The 18039-nt window shown below is 36.4% G+C and overlaps 1 protein-coding gene across 6 annotated transcripts in view; it reads left to right on the top strand.

The window, feature by feature from the left end:
* LOC145694950 (uncharacterized) overlaps positions 1-18039 on the top strand; it is a 210265-nt gene that overhangs the window by 149202 nt on the left and 43024 nt on the right. For all 6 annotated transcript variants that reach the window (XM_081771747.1, XM_081771752.1, XM_081771751.1 and 3 more), the window contains one exon: positions 6236-6272. In XM_081771747.1, the coding sequence (XP_081627873.1) occupies positions 6236-6272 (37 nt within the window). The remainder of the gene's footprint in view (positions 1-6235; positions 6273-18039) is intronic.

The following is an 18039-nucleotide window of genomic DNA, read 5'->3' on the forward strand; positions in this document are numbered from 1 at the left end:
CTTTGAACTAGATACACGTTTGAAAAAACCGGTCATAAATGGGCTGGTACGAAGTTTGCACCGGTCACCGGCTTTAATCAAAATAACAGCAATATTTCCGGCCAGGTCGGTGAAAAACCAACCCTATTCTTTTCCGAAAATTAATTTAAAACAATTAACAAAGATAGGCCTATAATTCATAATTTATAAAGTAAATGTTTTAAAATGTAATAAACGAAATTAAATATCTTCCAGCGTAAAATAAATAGCTTTATTGTTGGAGTATTCACTTCCGATGCTTTGCGCATTCCATTGCGGGAATTTCCCGAACACTTCCTTCACGACAGGTTTTCCCTTAAAATGAAGCTTGCTTTACTGTACATCGAAACTTCAATTAATACTGAAGTTTGAATTCAGCACTTGAAATAGTAAGAGTTACATAGTCTTGGGAGCTCCGAGCATTAAGTTTCTTAATTTTGACAAGAAATCTATGCTATTGCTGGTGTTGATTCTACAGAATGCTTATTTGAAGGGTAGCAACAAATGACTGTTGTTGGAAAACCAAATTGTTATTGTTGGAAAACCAAATTCTTGTTGTTGGAAAACCAAATTTTACTGAATACTTCTGTTGCCACCAAAGATAAGGAATAATACTAATAGTTTTACTAATGTATTTACATATTTACTGTTAGTACCGGCACCTATGACCTTAAACCCGTCAACGTATGAGGGATAACGTCTCTCGGCGGCGCCGAGTCAGCAAGCACACTATTCACGGAAAGTATTTTTCTAAAATATAGAATTTCTTATTTTACTTCAAATAGGCTATAAGCATAATCCACACATTAATTTGTTCTACAATTATCTCAAGCTAAGGGGAGTTTTTTTTTTTTTTTTTTTTTTTTTTTTTATTCATCCATTCAGTTTATTCAGAACTTTATAAAGGTCTTATGTTGAATGTTGTTGTCTACCTTAAAATGAGAGCATCTAATTCGCCCAAAGAAAGTTCAAAATCTGATAAAAATAACTTTCAATGTTATCACCTTAGTTGTACCAATAATATACTAACAAAAAGCTCAAAAACCCAGGTGGGTTTTAAGGCGGGTTTTTTCAGGTGGGTCCAACCCTGCATGGAAATCCGAGCATTAATTATGACAGTAACAGTAGCTCGTCGTGCCGCAAAGCCATTGTTCAAACACTTCTGCTTTGCAAATTTTAAAGTTAGCATAGAAAAGAGCCATGACATACTCCTCCCAAAAGCGATTTGTTTTTGGTGGCATTCTGCCCACAATATCTTCAATCTGGTACACAACAGCTGAGATACTGATACATACGTGCATGCAATATTGTTACTCTGTGAAATCATGTTTGACAGATGTCGCTGTCTGCAAGTTATTCGGGTGGAAACGGATCAGCCTCTTTCTATATATAGAAAACATCAACTGCCAGGTACACGGAGCGACAGTTGATGTTTTCTAACTATTGCTGATCTTTTGTCCAATGTTTTTCCTGCTTCTCCTTTCCCTTTAACGAAGCGAGTTGCGAAAGTTTTTCTTTTTTTCATGCCCGCTTCGGGATTCCTTTGTTCCATGTGCTCATCAACAATTTATCTTTGTCCATCTATCCTTTTACCTCCAATTATCTGTTTTCAGTAACACGTTTCTTGTTTAGAAGTAGTTTTTGTTCCCATTTACAGCTTAATTTTTGTTTGTAATTATTATTTATTTCTATATAATTTGCACAACGTCTTTGCACTATCCCATTCTGTATTGTTCTTGCAACTTTCTCTTTCATTCTGATTTTAGTTTATTCCACTTTTATCCATAATTAAAATATACTATTTTAATTTTATTTCTTCACATTATTTGTATTTTTATTAGTTCACCTATTCACTTATGAATATACAGGGTAAGGAATTTGATTTGTATTCAGTCGTAAACTTGGCTTGTATTTTATACAGCACTTTTAAACATTAAAAGGACTATCAAACCGTGTATGCGGAATTGAGACTAAAGACAGTGGCTTATGGAAAACATTGCTACTGGTAGTCAGTTTCAAAATTTCAAATAAAAGATGGGTTTATTTTATTTTCTTTATAATAAATACTAAATTTTTTAAGACTTTCTAAAGGGAAATTTTTTTTCACACTATCTATAGCACGGAGTAAAACGGTGCTAATGATTGATTGATTATCAAAATTCGAAAGCAGCAGTAAGTAAAGCATCGAAATGTAAAATAAAATACCCCAGTTGGAGATCGGAAATAAGATATAGACATTTTGGGAAAAAGTATGTACAGGGAGTCAACTTCAAAATTTCAAATAGAAAATTGTCTTAACTTTGATTTATTTAAAACAAATTTAAATTTTAAACAATATTCCTCCACATCAGGTTTGAGTCGTCATATTTCTATATTCTTTTAAATCACAGAAGAAAGAATTTTGCGACCCAAACTCTGCCCTGCAGCCGTAATAACCCAACCTATTTACGGTAAAATAAGTGAGATCAAACTTGTCTTTAATCAGAACACTCAGACAAGATAATACCCGTTATTCACTTGGCCAGTTTTCACGATGTGTGATAATTACCAGCGATATAAAAAACCCTAGATCATAAAGTAAGAAGAATGAGGCAGGTTCAAATCTTTTGAATTATTTCGTGCTAATTGAAGTAAAAAGAATAATTGGGACTGTTCCAAGAGTTGAAAACTTCATAGATTCCAACAGAATGGGTATGCAAAGATGGAAATCAGCAAACCTCATAAAGAAATCAGATGAAAATCACTCACTAGAGGTTATATTTCTGACTCGGAAACTAGTCCAAATGTAAATGCCTCTTCAACTTACTCAGCGCTGGGTTCGGCAGATGCTATTCTTGTATAAATTTTATATTGTATATTTTAATTTTTTAAAAAAGAAATCAAGATCAGTTCCATTTTGTTTCAGATTTCTAAAGTGCTCTTTCCCCTATACGAGATATTTTTCTTAGAACACTGTATTGAGCAATACCACTATCGTATACTTTACGTGTGGTCTAATATCTCGTGTGTTTGTTTGAAAGCCTTGTTTGAATTAAATGCCTAATCTGCAGATGATTATCAAAATAATGGAAACGCCTGTAGTTTGCAATACGTAAGATGTATAAAATGGGAACATTAAGGATGCGTGTGTAGCGTCCAGTTGTTGTTAGTGGTGTGTAGGTGATCGAAAACAACATGTCAGTTGAGATAGAACGGAGATGTGTATTGAAGTGAGCGGGAGGTGGTAATACAAAATTCCTCCGGGAGTACTGTTTTGAATTTCAAAGAGGCCAAATTATAGGTTCGTGGTTATTTGTGAAAATGTAGCGAAGGTGGCCAGTGTGTTAGATGTAGCGTAAGGAACAGTGTCCAAGGTGATGACGACTTACAGAAATCATGCCAAAACAGTATCGTTGAACACTATTATTGTACCAAAAAAAAAAAAAGTCTCAGTAAAGAGATCGGTAACCATTGAAGAGGACTGTCACCAAGTACCGTAGAGCGAATCCGACAAAAGTAACTGGAACAATCATAGTCGAATACAAATTGTGTAAGCTGGATATCCCCCCCCACACACACACACACAAAAAAAAAAATGCTTCGAAGTATTTCCTCCGTACCGTGAAACATAGTGGTCTGTGATGCTGTGGGCCGCAATTTCTTGGTATTTCGTGGGTATTGTGATTACACTTACAGAATGCGTTACTGCCAGGACGTTGTTTCCTGTCAATGATGCAATTTTCCAAAATGACAGTGCGCCAATTCACAGTACTGGAGCTGTTAGGGTTATTCTGTGAACATTGCAGGGATCAAAAAAGTAAGGAAAGTCCAGAAAAAGTCAAGAAATCAAGTAGATTAAGAAAGTCAAGAAAAAGTCAATAAATTAGATCTGCGGCCCATAAGTTTTCTGTCACAGTGATGAATAGCTGGATTGCTCTTTTACGATAGATTATCCTTTAATTAATCAAAGATTAGTATATGCGGCTGTTGAACCAGCTTGTAATTTTCCGAAACTAAACCAGAGTTTCTATCGGTCACGCAAGTCACGAATGTCACGAAAAAGTCATGAAATCAGAAAACGGTCATGAAAGTCAAGAAAAAGTAAGAAATTTAGCTTTTGGGTCACGATTTTTTAAACTTTACAAATGTAAGTATAGTTTGAAAAAGTTTTGTTCTATAAAACGTCAAAATTCACTTTTGAGAAATTCGCTTTTGAGAATGTTACGAAATTTTATGATTTGGTAAAGAAAAGTCACGAAAAAGTCATGAAATTTCATTTTGGAATTTTAGTAAACACCCTGTAAACGCATCAAAAGCAGTGATTCAGGCAGCAAGGAATTCACCATCAAAACGGAAAGAATTACTGAAAAAACAAAGAACTACAAGTCGAGAAGCAGAATAAACAAAATAAAATAGGTATGTCCTAAATATCTTAAAATGAAGGAAAAGGGCATTAATGTTTGGAAAAATGAAGTCATTTGAAGTATAATTCAGATATTATGGCACTGAGGAAAAAAATGTGAAGCATTTTTATTGAATTGTGCTTGAGATTTACGTATATTTGATGTTTGTATTAATAGAGAAGGCAAATCTGCCATCCTTGTTAAAGAATTCTTCCGTTTTCATCTTATCCAGCCTCTTGTTAGAGGTTTTCCATTAAAAAATGTTATTTTTTTCTTAATTAATAATTTCCATCTTTCCTAAGTTGAAATTCTTAAAAAAATAAAGGTCAAGAAAAAGTCAGGATTCTTGATTTTGTAATACGGTAAACACCCTTCATCGGATTGAACTACATCATTTTTCCTAGCCCTCCTAATCCCTAAAACTTTACTTTATTGAAACTCAGAACCCAGAGTAGATGTCCTTGCCATCCTCGCTGATGAAACTAAGTTTTTCACGGCCAGAGGAGTGGTACAGTATTCTTACGGAAACCATTTATGGTTTAGTATATTCCTCAATTTCATGACAAATCAGAGCTTTTCTGCAGGCTAACGATGATTCCACACCATATTAATCAGGCAAGGTGTGCTTCTTCAGATGTTTCCATTAGTTTGATAAGAATATCTTTATACAAGGTGAAACACTTATAATATCCAACCATGATGACAAAGAAACCGAAAGAGAAAGAAAAGCGAAACTTTTCTTGAAACAACCATGAGGAGGGGGACACATTCTCACGTATGAAGCAGCAACACCCACTGAACAGTGACACCAACCCAATGTAAAGTTATGTTTTTGCAAATGACACTACGTCAGATTATTACATATTTCAAATCTAAATGTTAAATGAAAACTTAAAATATGACATTTGTTATTCAGTGTTGCAAACTGAGGACGCTATAGTATCACAGACATTCAAACTTTGGAAGCTTCTATCACAGTACAGCACGGAGATGGACGGGACAATTCATATCCAAAGTACCTTAACGTTGGATGTCATGGTAATGATTTGACGTGTTTCGAATGAATAGCAACGAAGTTACAACGAGTTAAAAATTTGAATTTTTTTGAAAGACTTTATTTCGAAAAAAATACTAATATCTAAATACTTGTGTGGTTTGCAATTGATGAACAAATCATTTTCTCGTTTACAGCATTTCGATATCTCAAACTGTTTCGGATACGTAGATATGATAATTATCTAACCGTGTTTTCGAAATTAAACCTTCCGAAAAGAAAAATAATTTTCCACCCCTTGTAGTTTTGTTCGTATTTATCCAAAACACGTCATATTACGCCCATGGTATCCAAAGCTGAGGTATTTTGGATGTGCATTGCCCCATTCATCTCCGTTGTGCTGTAAGTGTGGTAGAGACTTCCTAACTTTGGATGTTTGTGATACTATAGCGTCCTTAGTTTGCAACACTGTGTAATAAATGTATTTTAAATTTTCGTTTAATATGTAGATGTGTAACATGTAATAACTTGGCGTAGTGCCATTTCAAAACATGTGCGAAGTTTCGTTTCTCTCCCTCTTTTGGTTTCTCCATTATCACGGTTGGATGATACTACATTTTATTCGTAGAGAAAGAGAATAGTACGAATAATCTTTGACGATATGTCAGTTTAACGTTGATTTGATGATATAGGAAAAGAATGAGAATATCTAACTTTGAACTCAATCGTGAGGCTGTTAACCGTATCAATGAGTTTCCTCATTCGATGATTCCTTATAAAAATACATGTATTACATATTTTTCTTTTATGTATCCTATGTAAGAATTCTTTTATTTTTCAGGATGGTGAAGACTTACTTACCGAATCTGAAGAAATTGGTACGTTATTATTATTGTTTTTATTAATATTATTACAAGAAAGCATTTACAAGCACAGGTACAACTGAAATTTTAAATAATAATTCTTGACATTGAACTACTTTGTAAGATCTGCAAGAAATACTCGTTCCATCAAAATCAGAAAATAACATATTTAGGGTTCAAATAATAAGATAATAATTGTTTATTATCTGTCTTCCTTAACCTCTTGCATTCTGAAACTTCTTACATTCCTTAACTTTTCCCCGTCTTCTAAAGGGGCTTATAATCAGTTTAGTGGTTTATAGTTCGCATTTAATGCTCAGTTTAGTGGTTTATAGTTCGCATTTAATGCTCATGGTCCCAGGTTCAACTGTCAGTAGGAATTAAGAGCTTACGAGACTGCTGGACATATGATAATTGACAATATATATATATATATATATATATATATATATATATATATATATATATATATATATATATATATATATATATATCCCATCCATCCATCCAATCGAAGTCCCCACGCGCGCAGAGCAGGTCCCTCCTCTTACCCTCGATTCTCGTGAACTGGTTGTTCACCCCCTCCCTTGGGTTCCGGGTTTTGTTATCCCGGTCGCCAGGTGGCGTGTTCCGAGTGGTCTAGGGCAGTAGGAGGATCGAGCTCCCAGCGCGTGAGGCTTCATCTGCTTTATTTTCATCAGTCTCCACATACGTAATTACATAATTGTGTACATTGAAAACAATTTGTGCTACAGGTAATAGGAACCATACACGGCAGATGCGCCTCTTAAAGCAGTACACTACTGCTTGATTATCACAGAAAATATTCACAACTTTAGGATATGCTAATATTACAGCAAATGCCGCTGCTAAGAACTCAGTTACAAAAATAGGGAGGACTTTAAGAGCCGTCCATTGAAAAACAATCGTTCCATCATGTTGAACCTACCTACCTCCCGACCTACCTTATTTTAAAATATACAAAGAATAAGTATGGCTGTGCATAGAGGGGACGTAGCGGCGATGCTAAGAACTCTCCCCTCGGGAAAAGCTTTGGACGCATCTTCCTTTTGTAATTTCTCCTCTCACCAAACTCTCGCAATTGCTACTAGACGAAGAATCAACCATTTTCATATATTTTATGGTACCTAAATAGCTACACTCCTCAAGCTTATATACCAGAATTTTGCGTTATATTGTATCAAATGGAAATTGTCAGGTGTTCTATTTCTCTTATCATTTTCATTGTTACTATTCTTCCATAATTACTTCGGGGTGTCATAAAAAATTTGTCTCTATCTTGCCTTTTGTACCTTTTACGTAGGAGTGTAGATCTCAGTCTATGTTCTCCAAAATATTGTTAAAAATCAGACAATATATATATTTTAAAATATATATAAAAAAATATATAAGAAAATGACAATGCAATATTGTAAGCAATACATTTTCAATTTTGTATATATATAATGATTATTATATGTATTTATTGTAAATAAGTACAGAATAAAGCGAATAGTAATACGAATCCTTTAATATTTTAATGAATATAATTTATATATGTGTAATAGAATTTACACTACTATTTATTTGTCTACATTATTTAGTGATTTTGTTCTGCTTTCTTTGTTGGTGTGAGTATTTTGTGTTCCCTCCGTAAATAGAATTTAAGGTAATAACAATGATTGAAATGTTCTCACATAGCCTAATGAGTAGGATCATTTGAGTTTTTGATTTACAACACCGTGTCTGTGGGATTTCTCGAGATTCTGCCTTTTCCTCCCACATTCTCATTTTATCAATTCTTCCGTAGTCACAATGAAAATTTGATGAACGTAAAATGTTGATAATTCCGAATATCATTAAATTTAAGTAAGCGAAACTTTGATAACGTTCTGCATAATACAAGGCTATCCATACACCTTGTAATCGATGTCATAAGTAATTCAGTACTGCCAACTCAGTGTGAACTTTATTATCTTCAAATAAAAATTGGTGGTTTCTGCTAAAAAAAAAAAAAATAAAAATAAAAATAAAAAAAAATAAAGTTCCAAAGAGGACTTATTGTAACCTCAAGTACAAAAATATATAGGCTGATTAGGCGCTGTTAGAATATAAAGTTATTAGTCGAGTCAAAATACGGTTTGACCTGGGCAAAATTGCAACCTTTAGTTTTACACCTGTATTTTGTTTAGTTACCTCACCTGATAAAAATATCGAAAATCCGACAAAATCGGACCACGGGAACACCCCCAAAAACTGTTTCAAAATGGCGGACCATAGTTTTTCGAAAAAATCGTAGACCTTTACGTTGGAGGCTCTAGTAGCCCTCTTAATTGACATAGAGACATGAGTGATACCTCGTTGGAACGCTCATCGACCACAAATTGCAACAAAGTGACTTTTGTACCCATCATATCCAACCCGTAGAAGAAGAAAAAGAAGAAAGTCGATTTTTGTTTTTTAAATTAATATTTCTTGGACCCTGGCAACACTGTACGTCCTCATACTCCGGCAGAAAAATTCCTACGCGTAGACCAGACATTGGTAACAATAATACTAAAAAATGAAGGACGTAGGTTCAACAGTAAGGGAGATAAAAATTCGGAACCGCGGACAAAGGAGGGTCACTCTGTCTGTTTCTTAGATCTAGCATCCTCCCTAATTGTCACAGAGACATGAAGCATACCGCGTTGGAAAGGTTTGTGCCCCCTGTGCCCAACCTGTAGGAAAAGAAGAAGAAGAAACCTTGAAAAAATGGGGAAAATCTACACTTTTACCTTTTTGGGCTCTGGCAACCCTGATAATCGTTCTATGCATGAAAAAATCTTGTTTCTTTCTTTAAATCAAAGGTTGCTTTAATATAAGTACTATGCATAAAACAAAAATATTCTTAAGCAAAAGAATGGGAATAACGAAAGACTTTGGGAGGCAAATTACACACCTACATCGTCATTGCCTACGCTAACACTGTCCTCATCATATTCATTTAAACAGTTAAAACATTCAGTTTATAGGCATACACAACAAGCAATAGCAAATAGAAGGTCATACCATAATACAGTGTACAAGACAATTCGTTTTATAGAAACATAACATCTATATATAAAGCAAAAATATTCTAAAGCAAAAGAATGGGAAGACGAAATATTTTGGGAGGAAAATTACACATCTTCATCGTCATCGCCTACGCTAACACTGTCCTCACCATATTCATTTAAAGAGTTAAAACATTCAGTTTCTTGGCACACACCACAAGCAATAGTACATGGAAGGGCATGCTTTCTGCAAGTATAATACGTTCTTGCACACCCGATAGCACAGTTGCAATGAACAATGGTGAGCAAATTCCATACCCATCAAACACGATGGGTGATGTGCCATATTTACGAACCGTATACTCAGCAAATGATGCAGCGATGTTGTCGTACGAACTGCCTTTACACCATGGAAGTCTATGTAACAGAGATCTTCCGTCTAAGACATACAGAATATTGTCTGGCTCCGTTTCCTCAAACTGTGCGGTCTGCTGCTTGCTGAACTCTAGTATCGCATGGGCCAGTGGGGCTTTGTCTGCCTTACGCATCATGCTGGGTGACTCAAATAAAGCTGATGGGTAGGCACACAATTCATGCGCTAAGGTCTCCTCTAAAGATGTGCTGCCAGCATTAGCGACAACTAACAGTCTTTGAAACAAAAGATTCGAATCGAAGGAGATATCGGTGCAGATTTTAACACTACTCGGGGATGCTAGAGTTTTGACTTTATCTGCACGTTTCCACTTCACAGTGAACAGGTCTTTGCCAAATAGTTTCTTCGCAAGCTCTTCTCCAACTGAAAATAAATTATGGACGTTGAACGAGGAATCCGCTGTGACGCCAGTGGCAATGTTTCTTAACGATTTGTCTCCGTCAAATGGTGAAATGGGCTGCAGTCCTGCAAGAATGCGACGTGTGTCACTAATATCACGTGACATTCTTGACGTTTCGGCTCCTTTATGTTGTTCGCTAGTAACATATGCTGTGTGAGTAAGAGTTTGCATCGCCAGATTGTACTCGGAGCATGCTGGCATTGAGAGCACCCACAAAGATCGTAGCATCTCCGACATTCCACTCCCATGGGTTAGACCTCCAGTGGATTTTAGCGATCTCATCAGAACCTGCTCTATGACTAGATCAGAGGACAACCCAGCCCAATAACGGTTACTTCTTCTAATAACAACGAACCCATTTTGAAAGCTTTCGTGAACTGTTGAATTAACCGATGGCAGCGTTAACATTGTTTGCAGGTACAAGCACGTCGACTTCAAATAATTGAAGTGTCCTGCTGCAGCGAATATGGGAATGCACTCTGCTATAGCATCAAGGTGATCCTCCCAGCTTCCTGTTCGGTCTGCTGCCACAAGTTTCCTTGCTGTAGTCAACATGCACTGGTATGCAAGCCACAACTGACTTGTTTTTGATGTGTTAATAAGTTCTGACTTTCGTGCTTCTATTTTTTCTCGGGCTTCTTGAAGAAGAGGTGAAGAACTAGCTCCAGTTACAGTAATCTCACCCGACATCAGACTGTGGTAGAGAGAGTAAGCATCGTTAATAGTTCTGTGTGTTCCGTTATCGGTCTGCAGAAAAACATTTTCCACAAGGAATGCACTTAATGCGAGGTCACCCATCATGTGCGCACGGAAGGCTCTTGCTACGGACTTGCCACTTAACATATGTACAACCGAAATTTCTCCATAAAGCTCATGCAAGATTTCACGTAAGCCTGAACCATCCATCAGGGAACCAATTGCTCCTAGAAGGTTCATCAGAGTATGAAATGAGCCCAACAGGAGAACCTTGCCCTTAATACTGGTGTTATGTGCTCTGTCACGCAGGATACATGAAGCTTTCCAAAACAGTGGTTGGTCTAAGGTGGTGATTGGTGTGACTTAATATTTTCTAGCAAGATTATTCAGGTACACTGAAGTGGAATAGATGCATGACATATCAGATGGATGGAGGTCAATAATCGGTAAGCAGAGAACAGTGGATTTCCCTGAATGATGAAGAGATGGATCTGCGTGAATGGCCTGCATCATTCCTGACCAGTTTGGTGTGCGTGACGGAAAGTGCCAGGAAAGTTTCCACAAAATATCCAGGGAGCTTTTGTTCGGTGATGGTGCTGGTGATGGTCACAGTTGACCATTTCAAGAATAGTCCTGGCTTCAGTGTATGCGTGAATGGGAACACTGGCAAGGGACTTCACATCAGCATCAGAGACGGGCTTCCGAAGAATGGTTAGACTGGTAGTAGTGGATGGAGTAATGGCCGCCAACATTTCCATACTATGGAATGTGCCTAAACCACTCAGCGTTTGGAGATTATGGTCTACATTATCCGTTGAAAAGAGGAGAGTCTGGTATGCTGGCATTTCGATCACATGATTATCAAATGTACTTGCAACACAGCGTTCAAGCCGCTGCACTTCCGTGTATGAAGAGCAAAATCCCAGGTGATGCAGCGTGTCAATCAGGTTTTTCGATCGACAGTGGTGGTGCAGCTGTACAGAAACACCTAACTGCAGAGGAGCTAACGTATCTCTTGCTCTGGCTGCTTGCATCAAACACTGGCCAATCGATGCTATTTTGGTTTCATTGTCCTTTCCGGCAAAAAGTATGGCATAGAATAGTTTAAGGCTAGGTGGAATGTACTGAAGGAATTCCTGAATGGTCAAGTCGCTGGGTGAAGGATATGTATCACTTCGAGTTTGTAGTTTGGATTTTATGTCGCTTTCGATCAGTCGAGCTACGGTTTCTATTATTCTATTTTTTCCTTTTCTTCATCATACTCTCGTGGTAAATCACGATATGCCCGTAGAATGTGATTGGCAGTTTCTCAAAGTGTAATGAAGTCGTTTTTGCCACTGTCACTAGAAATTATAATTTTTTTCACCGAAGTACTCCATTAGTTGACGCTTCATGTGCCGTCTGTCATATGCAATGTGATCAGTCCCTACAAGAAATGTGCCCATTTTTGTAACAAGTTCTCCCACAGTTAGTTGCTCACCATCGTGCTCTTCCAAATAACTACAGATGCGCTGAAATGCTCGGATTCTCTCATCATTTGTAGGTCGGCCAGCCCGGAATTTTTTGACGCTTACTGATTGTCGGTGCAGTATTGTTGAGGAATTGCTTTACCTGTTCGAAAGTTGATACTACATGATCTGTGATAGACACAATCTCCTGCATGAAAATCAGATGAGAAGTACTCAATTCGACCTCGGACAGTTTGTGACCCGGTATCGTTTTGTTCATTGCAACACTTTAAAATGCTGTGTGGCAATGCTTGTGTTTTCACTCGCACATTTTCTGATTTCAACACGTGACGGTCATCAAATAAGACAGGCGTTCCGCAAAACAGGCAGTCGCTGTTGCTGTTGAAGGACCCATCCGACGAGCGAGTAACTCGTTTTTGAATCGGCGATGACGTTTTTTCTTTCTAGGGTAATCGCAATATTTTTTTTTTTTTTTTTTATCAATGTAACGTTTGCGACAAGAGTCATGAACCACCATACTTGTAGCGGCGAGAATGTTACTACCGCGAGCCTTACTGGCATTGTTCACTCCTTCAGCTCCCTTTTCTTGAAGTGTGATGAGGTTATCGTCAGGATCTAGGCTTCTGCAGATGATACACAAACGTGTAAGGGAATCAGCCATGGTTCTTCAGTGCCTAGGTTCATGCAAGACTATGATATGTAGAAAAGCTTATGGAACCCCATTTCTAACGACGTATCGTTTGTGCTCCCTATACCCAACGATTATCAGGGTTTCCAGAGCCCAAGAAAGGTAAAAGTACAGATTTTCCCAATTTGTTCAAGGTTTCTTCTTCTTTTTCTACAGGTTGGGCACAGGGGGCACAGACGATACGCCGTTGGCAAGGGGGTTCCATAAGCTTTCCAACGCGGTATGCTTCATGTCTCTGTGACAATTAGGGAGGATACTAGATCTAAGAAACAGAAGTTAGACCACAGTAAAAAATATACAGAGTGACCCTCCTTTGTCCGCAGTTCCGAATTTTTATCTCCCTTACTGTTGAACCTACGTCCTTCATTTTTTAGTATTATTGTTACCAATGTCTGGTCTACGCGTAGGAATTTTTCTGCCGGAGTATGAGGACGTACAGTGTTGCCAGGGTTCAAGATATATTAATTAAAAAAACAGAAATCGACTTTCTTCTTCTTCTTCTTCTACGGGTGGGACATGATGGGTACAAAAATCACTTCGTTGCAATTTGTGGTCTATGAGCGTTCCAATGAGGTATCATTCACGTCTCTGTGTCAATTAAGAGGGCTATTAGAGCCTCCAAAGTAAAGGTCTACGATTTTTTCGGAAAACTATGGTCCGCCATTTTGAAACCGTTTTTGGGGGTGTTCCCGTGATCCGATTTTGTCGGATTTTGAATATGTTATTCAGTAGTAATTCCTGAATCGAAAACTGTTTAAAAAGCTTGTGTTGCAATTTTGCCCAAGTGGAGGGTAAAATTGCTCTAGATTTCCTGGGCTATATGTTCTGTAATTCTGTAAAGAATATTCTGAACGGAGTAACTTACAAACTAATACAACCCTTTTCTTTGCATGGCGGGAGAGCCTGAAATTTGAAAGCCTTACAGCGGTTCAAATTCCACCTTAAACTGCATATCCATGTCTGATATAGCCTTGGTGTTGGAAATGGGCACTGAACGCCGACCAACCAACATTGTTCTCATAGCAAAACATTTTAAGCAAACAAAGAATATCACAGTGAATTAAACAAAATAGTCATCACAAAATCAAGTCAGAAAGAGGAAGTGACGGGAACACTTATACCAGTTTCCTTCAGCACTAATCGTTGTGGTCAAGTGGTTAGCATACTATTATATCGAAATCTAGGGTTGGAATCTTACTCTTTCCTACCTCAATGTTATCCAGTTATAATGTATATGATGTAATAACTTGACGTGGTGCAATTTCAAACTAATGGAGTTCACAATAAGTTGACAGCACTGCATTACCTATGACATAGAATATAATACTCGTAGATAGCTTTGCACAAAGTAGAACGTTACTAAAGTTTCTTATCGATTCTTTACTTACATTTGAAGGTATTTCAATTTATCTTCAACTTTATTCCTCAAATCTTCATTGCGTCGTAAATTAACCCGATATGGCCATTAGCTGCTTCAAGTTCGGCACATTTTGCACCTTCAGAAGGTCTGCTTTCAGACTTTTTAAAACTTATTTTTACAGTTGAAAGCACATTCTTTGTGAACTTCAGAAGATAATACTCCATTTAGTTTAGAAGTACTTGATTTTATTCATGTTATACACACAAAACATTCTCTGTAGTTTTTATTTCTTCTAAAAGTTTTTTTTTTTTTTTTTTTTATCTAGTAGTGTTTCTTTATTGTTTTAATCATTATTTAGTTTTAAATGAATTTAGTTTTTGCTATTCCCCCTAAGTTAACGATTTTAACTTCCGTTTTATTTTTAAAGCAACTTTTCAGTATTTTCTTTTATTCATTGAAAGTTTAATTTGTGGCTTCATTTCTGTTGTTGAAATCTTTTTTCCTTGGCAGTCGGATTTGTCTAAACGTTCAGGTCACATCTCTCCGTCATGAGGAAACAAATTGCTTTGGTCATCTACCATAAATCCTCAAACAATCAGTCAAGTGAAATTATACATATATGAAAGAACAGATTGTAAGCGGAAATAATAATCACAATAGTAAACAAAAGATAAAGCTTAGTACTCATCACAGTATTTAAAATATAAAAACTAAAGAAAGTTTTTGAGGATCATGGTCCTCATCGTGACTTCGGTAAGTCTGGAAAAGGTTAAAAATTAAACATTAAAAGTATGTGCAAAGGTGAAGGGATAAAACGTAATTCGAAACAATTACACACTTTTCACGTCAGAACACTATAGCAAATGAACCATTGTTGATCGCTGTAAAGCTAAGCACTGTCGCTGTTGGTTTTCTTTCTTTCCAACTAGTGGCAGTATTTGGAAATAAGATCGTTCTATGTCGTGTTAATTTCTCCTTTGTCCAAATTAAGTACAGGCTTTAATTTGTGAATGTAGAAGTACTCTAATTTTGCCTTCAATCGTAGTTTTTGTTTTTTCCATTAAATACACATTATCACTATTATGTTCTTTAAGACCACGCAGTAAGATAAGATTGTGTTGTTAATCCGATCATCTGTTACTCCGCACGATTACTCTTGAACAGATGCTGATTTTTATTTATTTATTTTTTTTTTTTTAAGCAATAGATAGCTACTGTGATTATCTCGGCCGAGTTTGCTAACGGAGTCAATCCGATAACAACTTAATGAATAATGGCGGCTATAACGTTGGTTATATAAATAGTTAGAGCGATTAGCTCGGCTGAGTTTATCAGTAGAGTCAGTCCGTTAACATAACTGATAACTATTCCGTATATTTTTTATCTCATGTAAGCTAATGTTTGAATTGTTTTTTTTTTTTAGTAGTAGTAGTAGTAGTAGCTAGCTAGACAGATTATCTCGGTCAAGTTTGTTAACGGAGTCAATTCGTTAATATATTAACGGATAACGGTGTCGTTAACGGTTTTTTTTTTGCCCATATCCCATACGTGTAATCGAATTTTCAAGTTATTTTTCGCAATAGATAACTAGAACGACTATCTTAGGTACGTTCGTAAATGGAGTCAATCCGTTAACGTATTAACAGATACCGGCGACTAACAGTGATTATCTATAGCCACCGTTCCCCATATCCCGTATTCCATCTATACCCTATATCCTAAATATATGTAAGCAATTTTTTACATTGTTTTTTGCAGCCGCAATTACCTCGCAATTACAGCCAATTCGTTAATGAAGTCAGTCCATTAACATCGTAACGGGTAATGTTGACTTTGTATCGTCCATATTCCATACATGAAGAGAATTTTGAATTCGTGTTACTGCAATAGATAGCGATTATCTCGACCGAGTTTGTTAGTGGAATCAGTTCATTAACATTTCAAGGTATAACGGTCCATCTATCCCATAAATGAAAGCGAAATTTCAATTCAGTTTTTGCAATATATAGCTTGAACGATTATTACGGCAATGTTTGTAAATGGAGTATGAACTGATAACGGCGGCGTTAATATATTAAAAGAGAGAAAGGCAACAGCAATAATATCTAAACAACAGTAATGATAAAATTCATGAGTGTGCACACAAGTCTAATTTCACCCCGTATAAGGTCAGTCCATAGAAATATCGTAAATCGGAAACTAACCAACTGGTTAAATTTTCCCTAATAATACTAGACGAGTAAATTCAAACTCAGAATCTACAACTCAGCGTATATGGTCTTCCTAACATACATCCAATCTGGTGCACCATTGAGGCCTATAATAGCCAGATTTGAGTCCCGTTTAGCTGCTATCCAATTGGTTCTACCATAAGCTTTAATAATTGACTAACAGTTTAAATATACCATCGAAAACAGCCTCGAACTAAAAGCGATTTTGAATCCTTTGTAGCTGCAGATTCAATTCGTTTGGCTTTCTTTGGCTTCCTGAATATCTGTAGACCTAAATCTACGCGCTTTGGAATGTTCTCTGCACAAATTGAAACTAAATCCATATGAAATTCATCTAATGTCACAACTAACTGTCTTTTGCCCGGGAAACAATATTTTTCTATGTTTGAAGAGTTGGTTTTCCGGCAGGACATTATATTAACTATGGAGAACACTCTTTAACCATTACACTCCAACATTATGCTACTTATGTTTGTAACCAGTATTCTGTCTAAATTTCCTTAACTCAGGTACTCACTTTCACTACCAAGATGATAACCTGAAACTAATATTTTGAAATTTCCTTACATAAATACTCACTTTCACTATGCAGATAGTAACGTAATTTTGTACACGAGCAACCTGGATTTAAAAAGACGTTCTTGATGATTTCAGCTAGATACATTCTAGAATTAAGTTCATCGTGGAACATAAAAATAATGGTACGCTTAATTTCTTGGATATCACTATAATAAAACTGTTATTTCAGAATATCGCAAACCTTCGGCCGCTAGCAAATATATTAATTACACTTTTATAGCTTCAGAAGATGAATATCTGGAAAAAAAAAAAAAATTAAAAAAAAAAACTGTTTTCGGAGAACAGTTTTACTCTGAGACTTTACTGAGGATCTCAGTCAGGAAATTCAGTGTCTCATATAAACAGGACGAGAGAACGATTTTCAAGAGTCTTTATTAATCTAATGGTACAAACAAGATCAACAACCAACAAATATGATTACGGAGAAATGGATTACCCTTTCTTTGGTTCCGCACTTCCCTGCAAAAGTAAATGAAAGGCATGGGCCACCACACTAAACTTTCTCCCTCCAGTACCTTAAGCTAAATCAGGTTGTGCTGCAGTTATTAATGAAATATTTTCTTGTGAAATAGGAACAAAATTCTAAGATGTTTTCGAAAAAATTCACCGAAAGTAAATTACTCCTTGTAAGTTTTCCATAAGAAATAACGTAGGTCATATGTTAGGGTTATTAATGAAATATTTGTTTATAAAATAATGACAGAATCGCATAAGTGGTATTCAGTGTTTCTTTCAGAAAACGTGTGCGCGTGAGGGGTAGAGGCATTCTAAAACTACGTATTAATGAAGCCTACAGCTATTTGTTTTACATTTTTCTGAAGTACTAGCAACAAGATGTTCAGTTGACACTTATCTGTTCAAGTTTGGCGCTTACAGGCACAAGGTACCACC

This window comes from Thermobia domestica, chromosome 9 (assembly GCF_964235325.1).
Source record: "Thermobia domestica chromosome 9, izTheDome1.hap1.1, whole genome shotgun sequence".
Classification (NCBI taxonomy): domain Eukaryota; kingdom Metazoa; phylum Arthropoda; class Insecta; order Zygentoma; family Lepismatidae; genus Thermobia; species Thermobia domestica.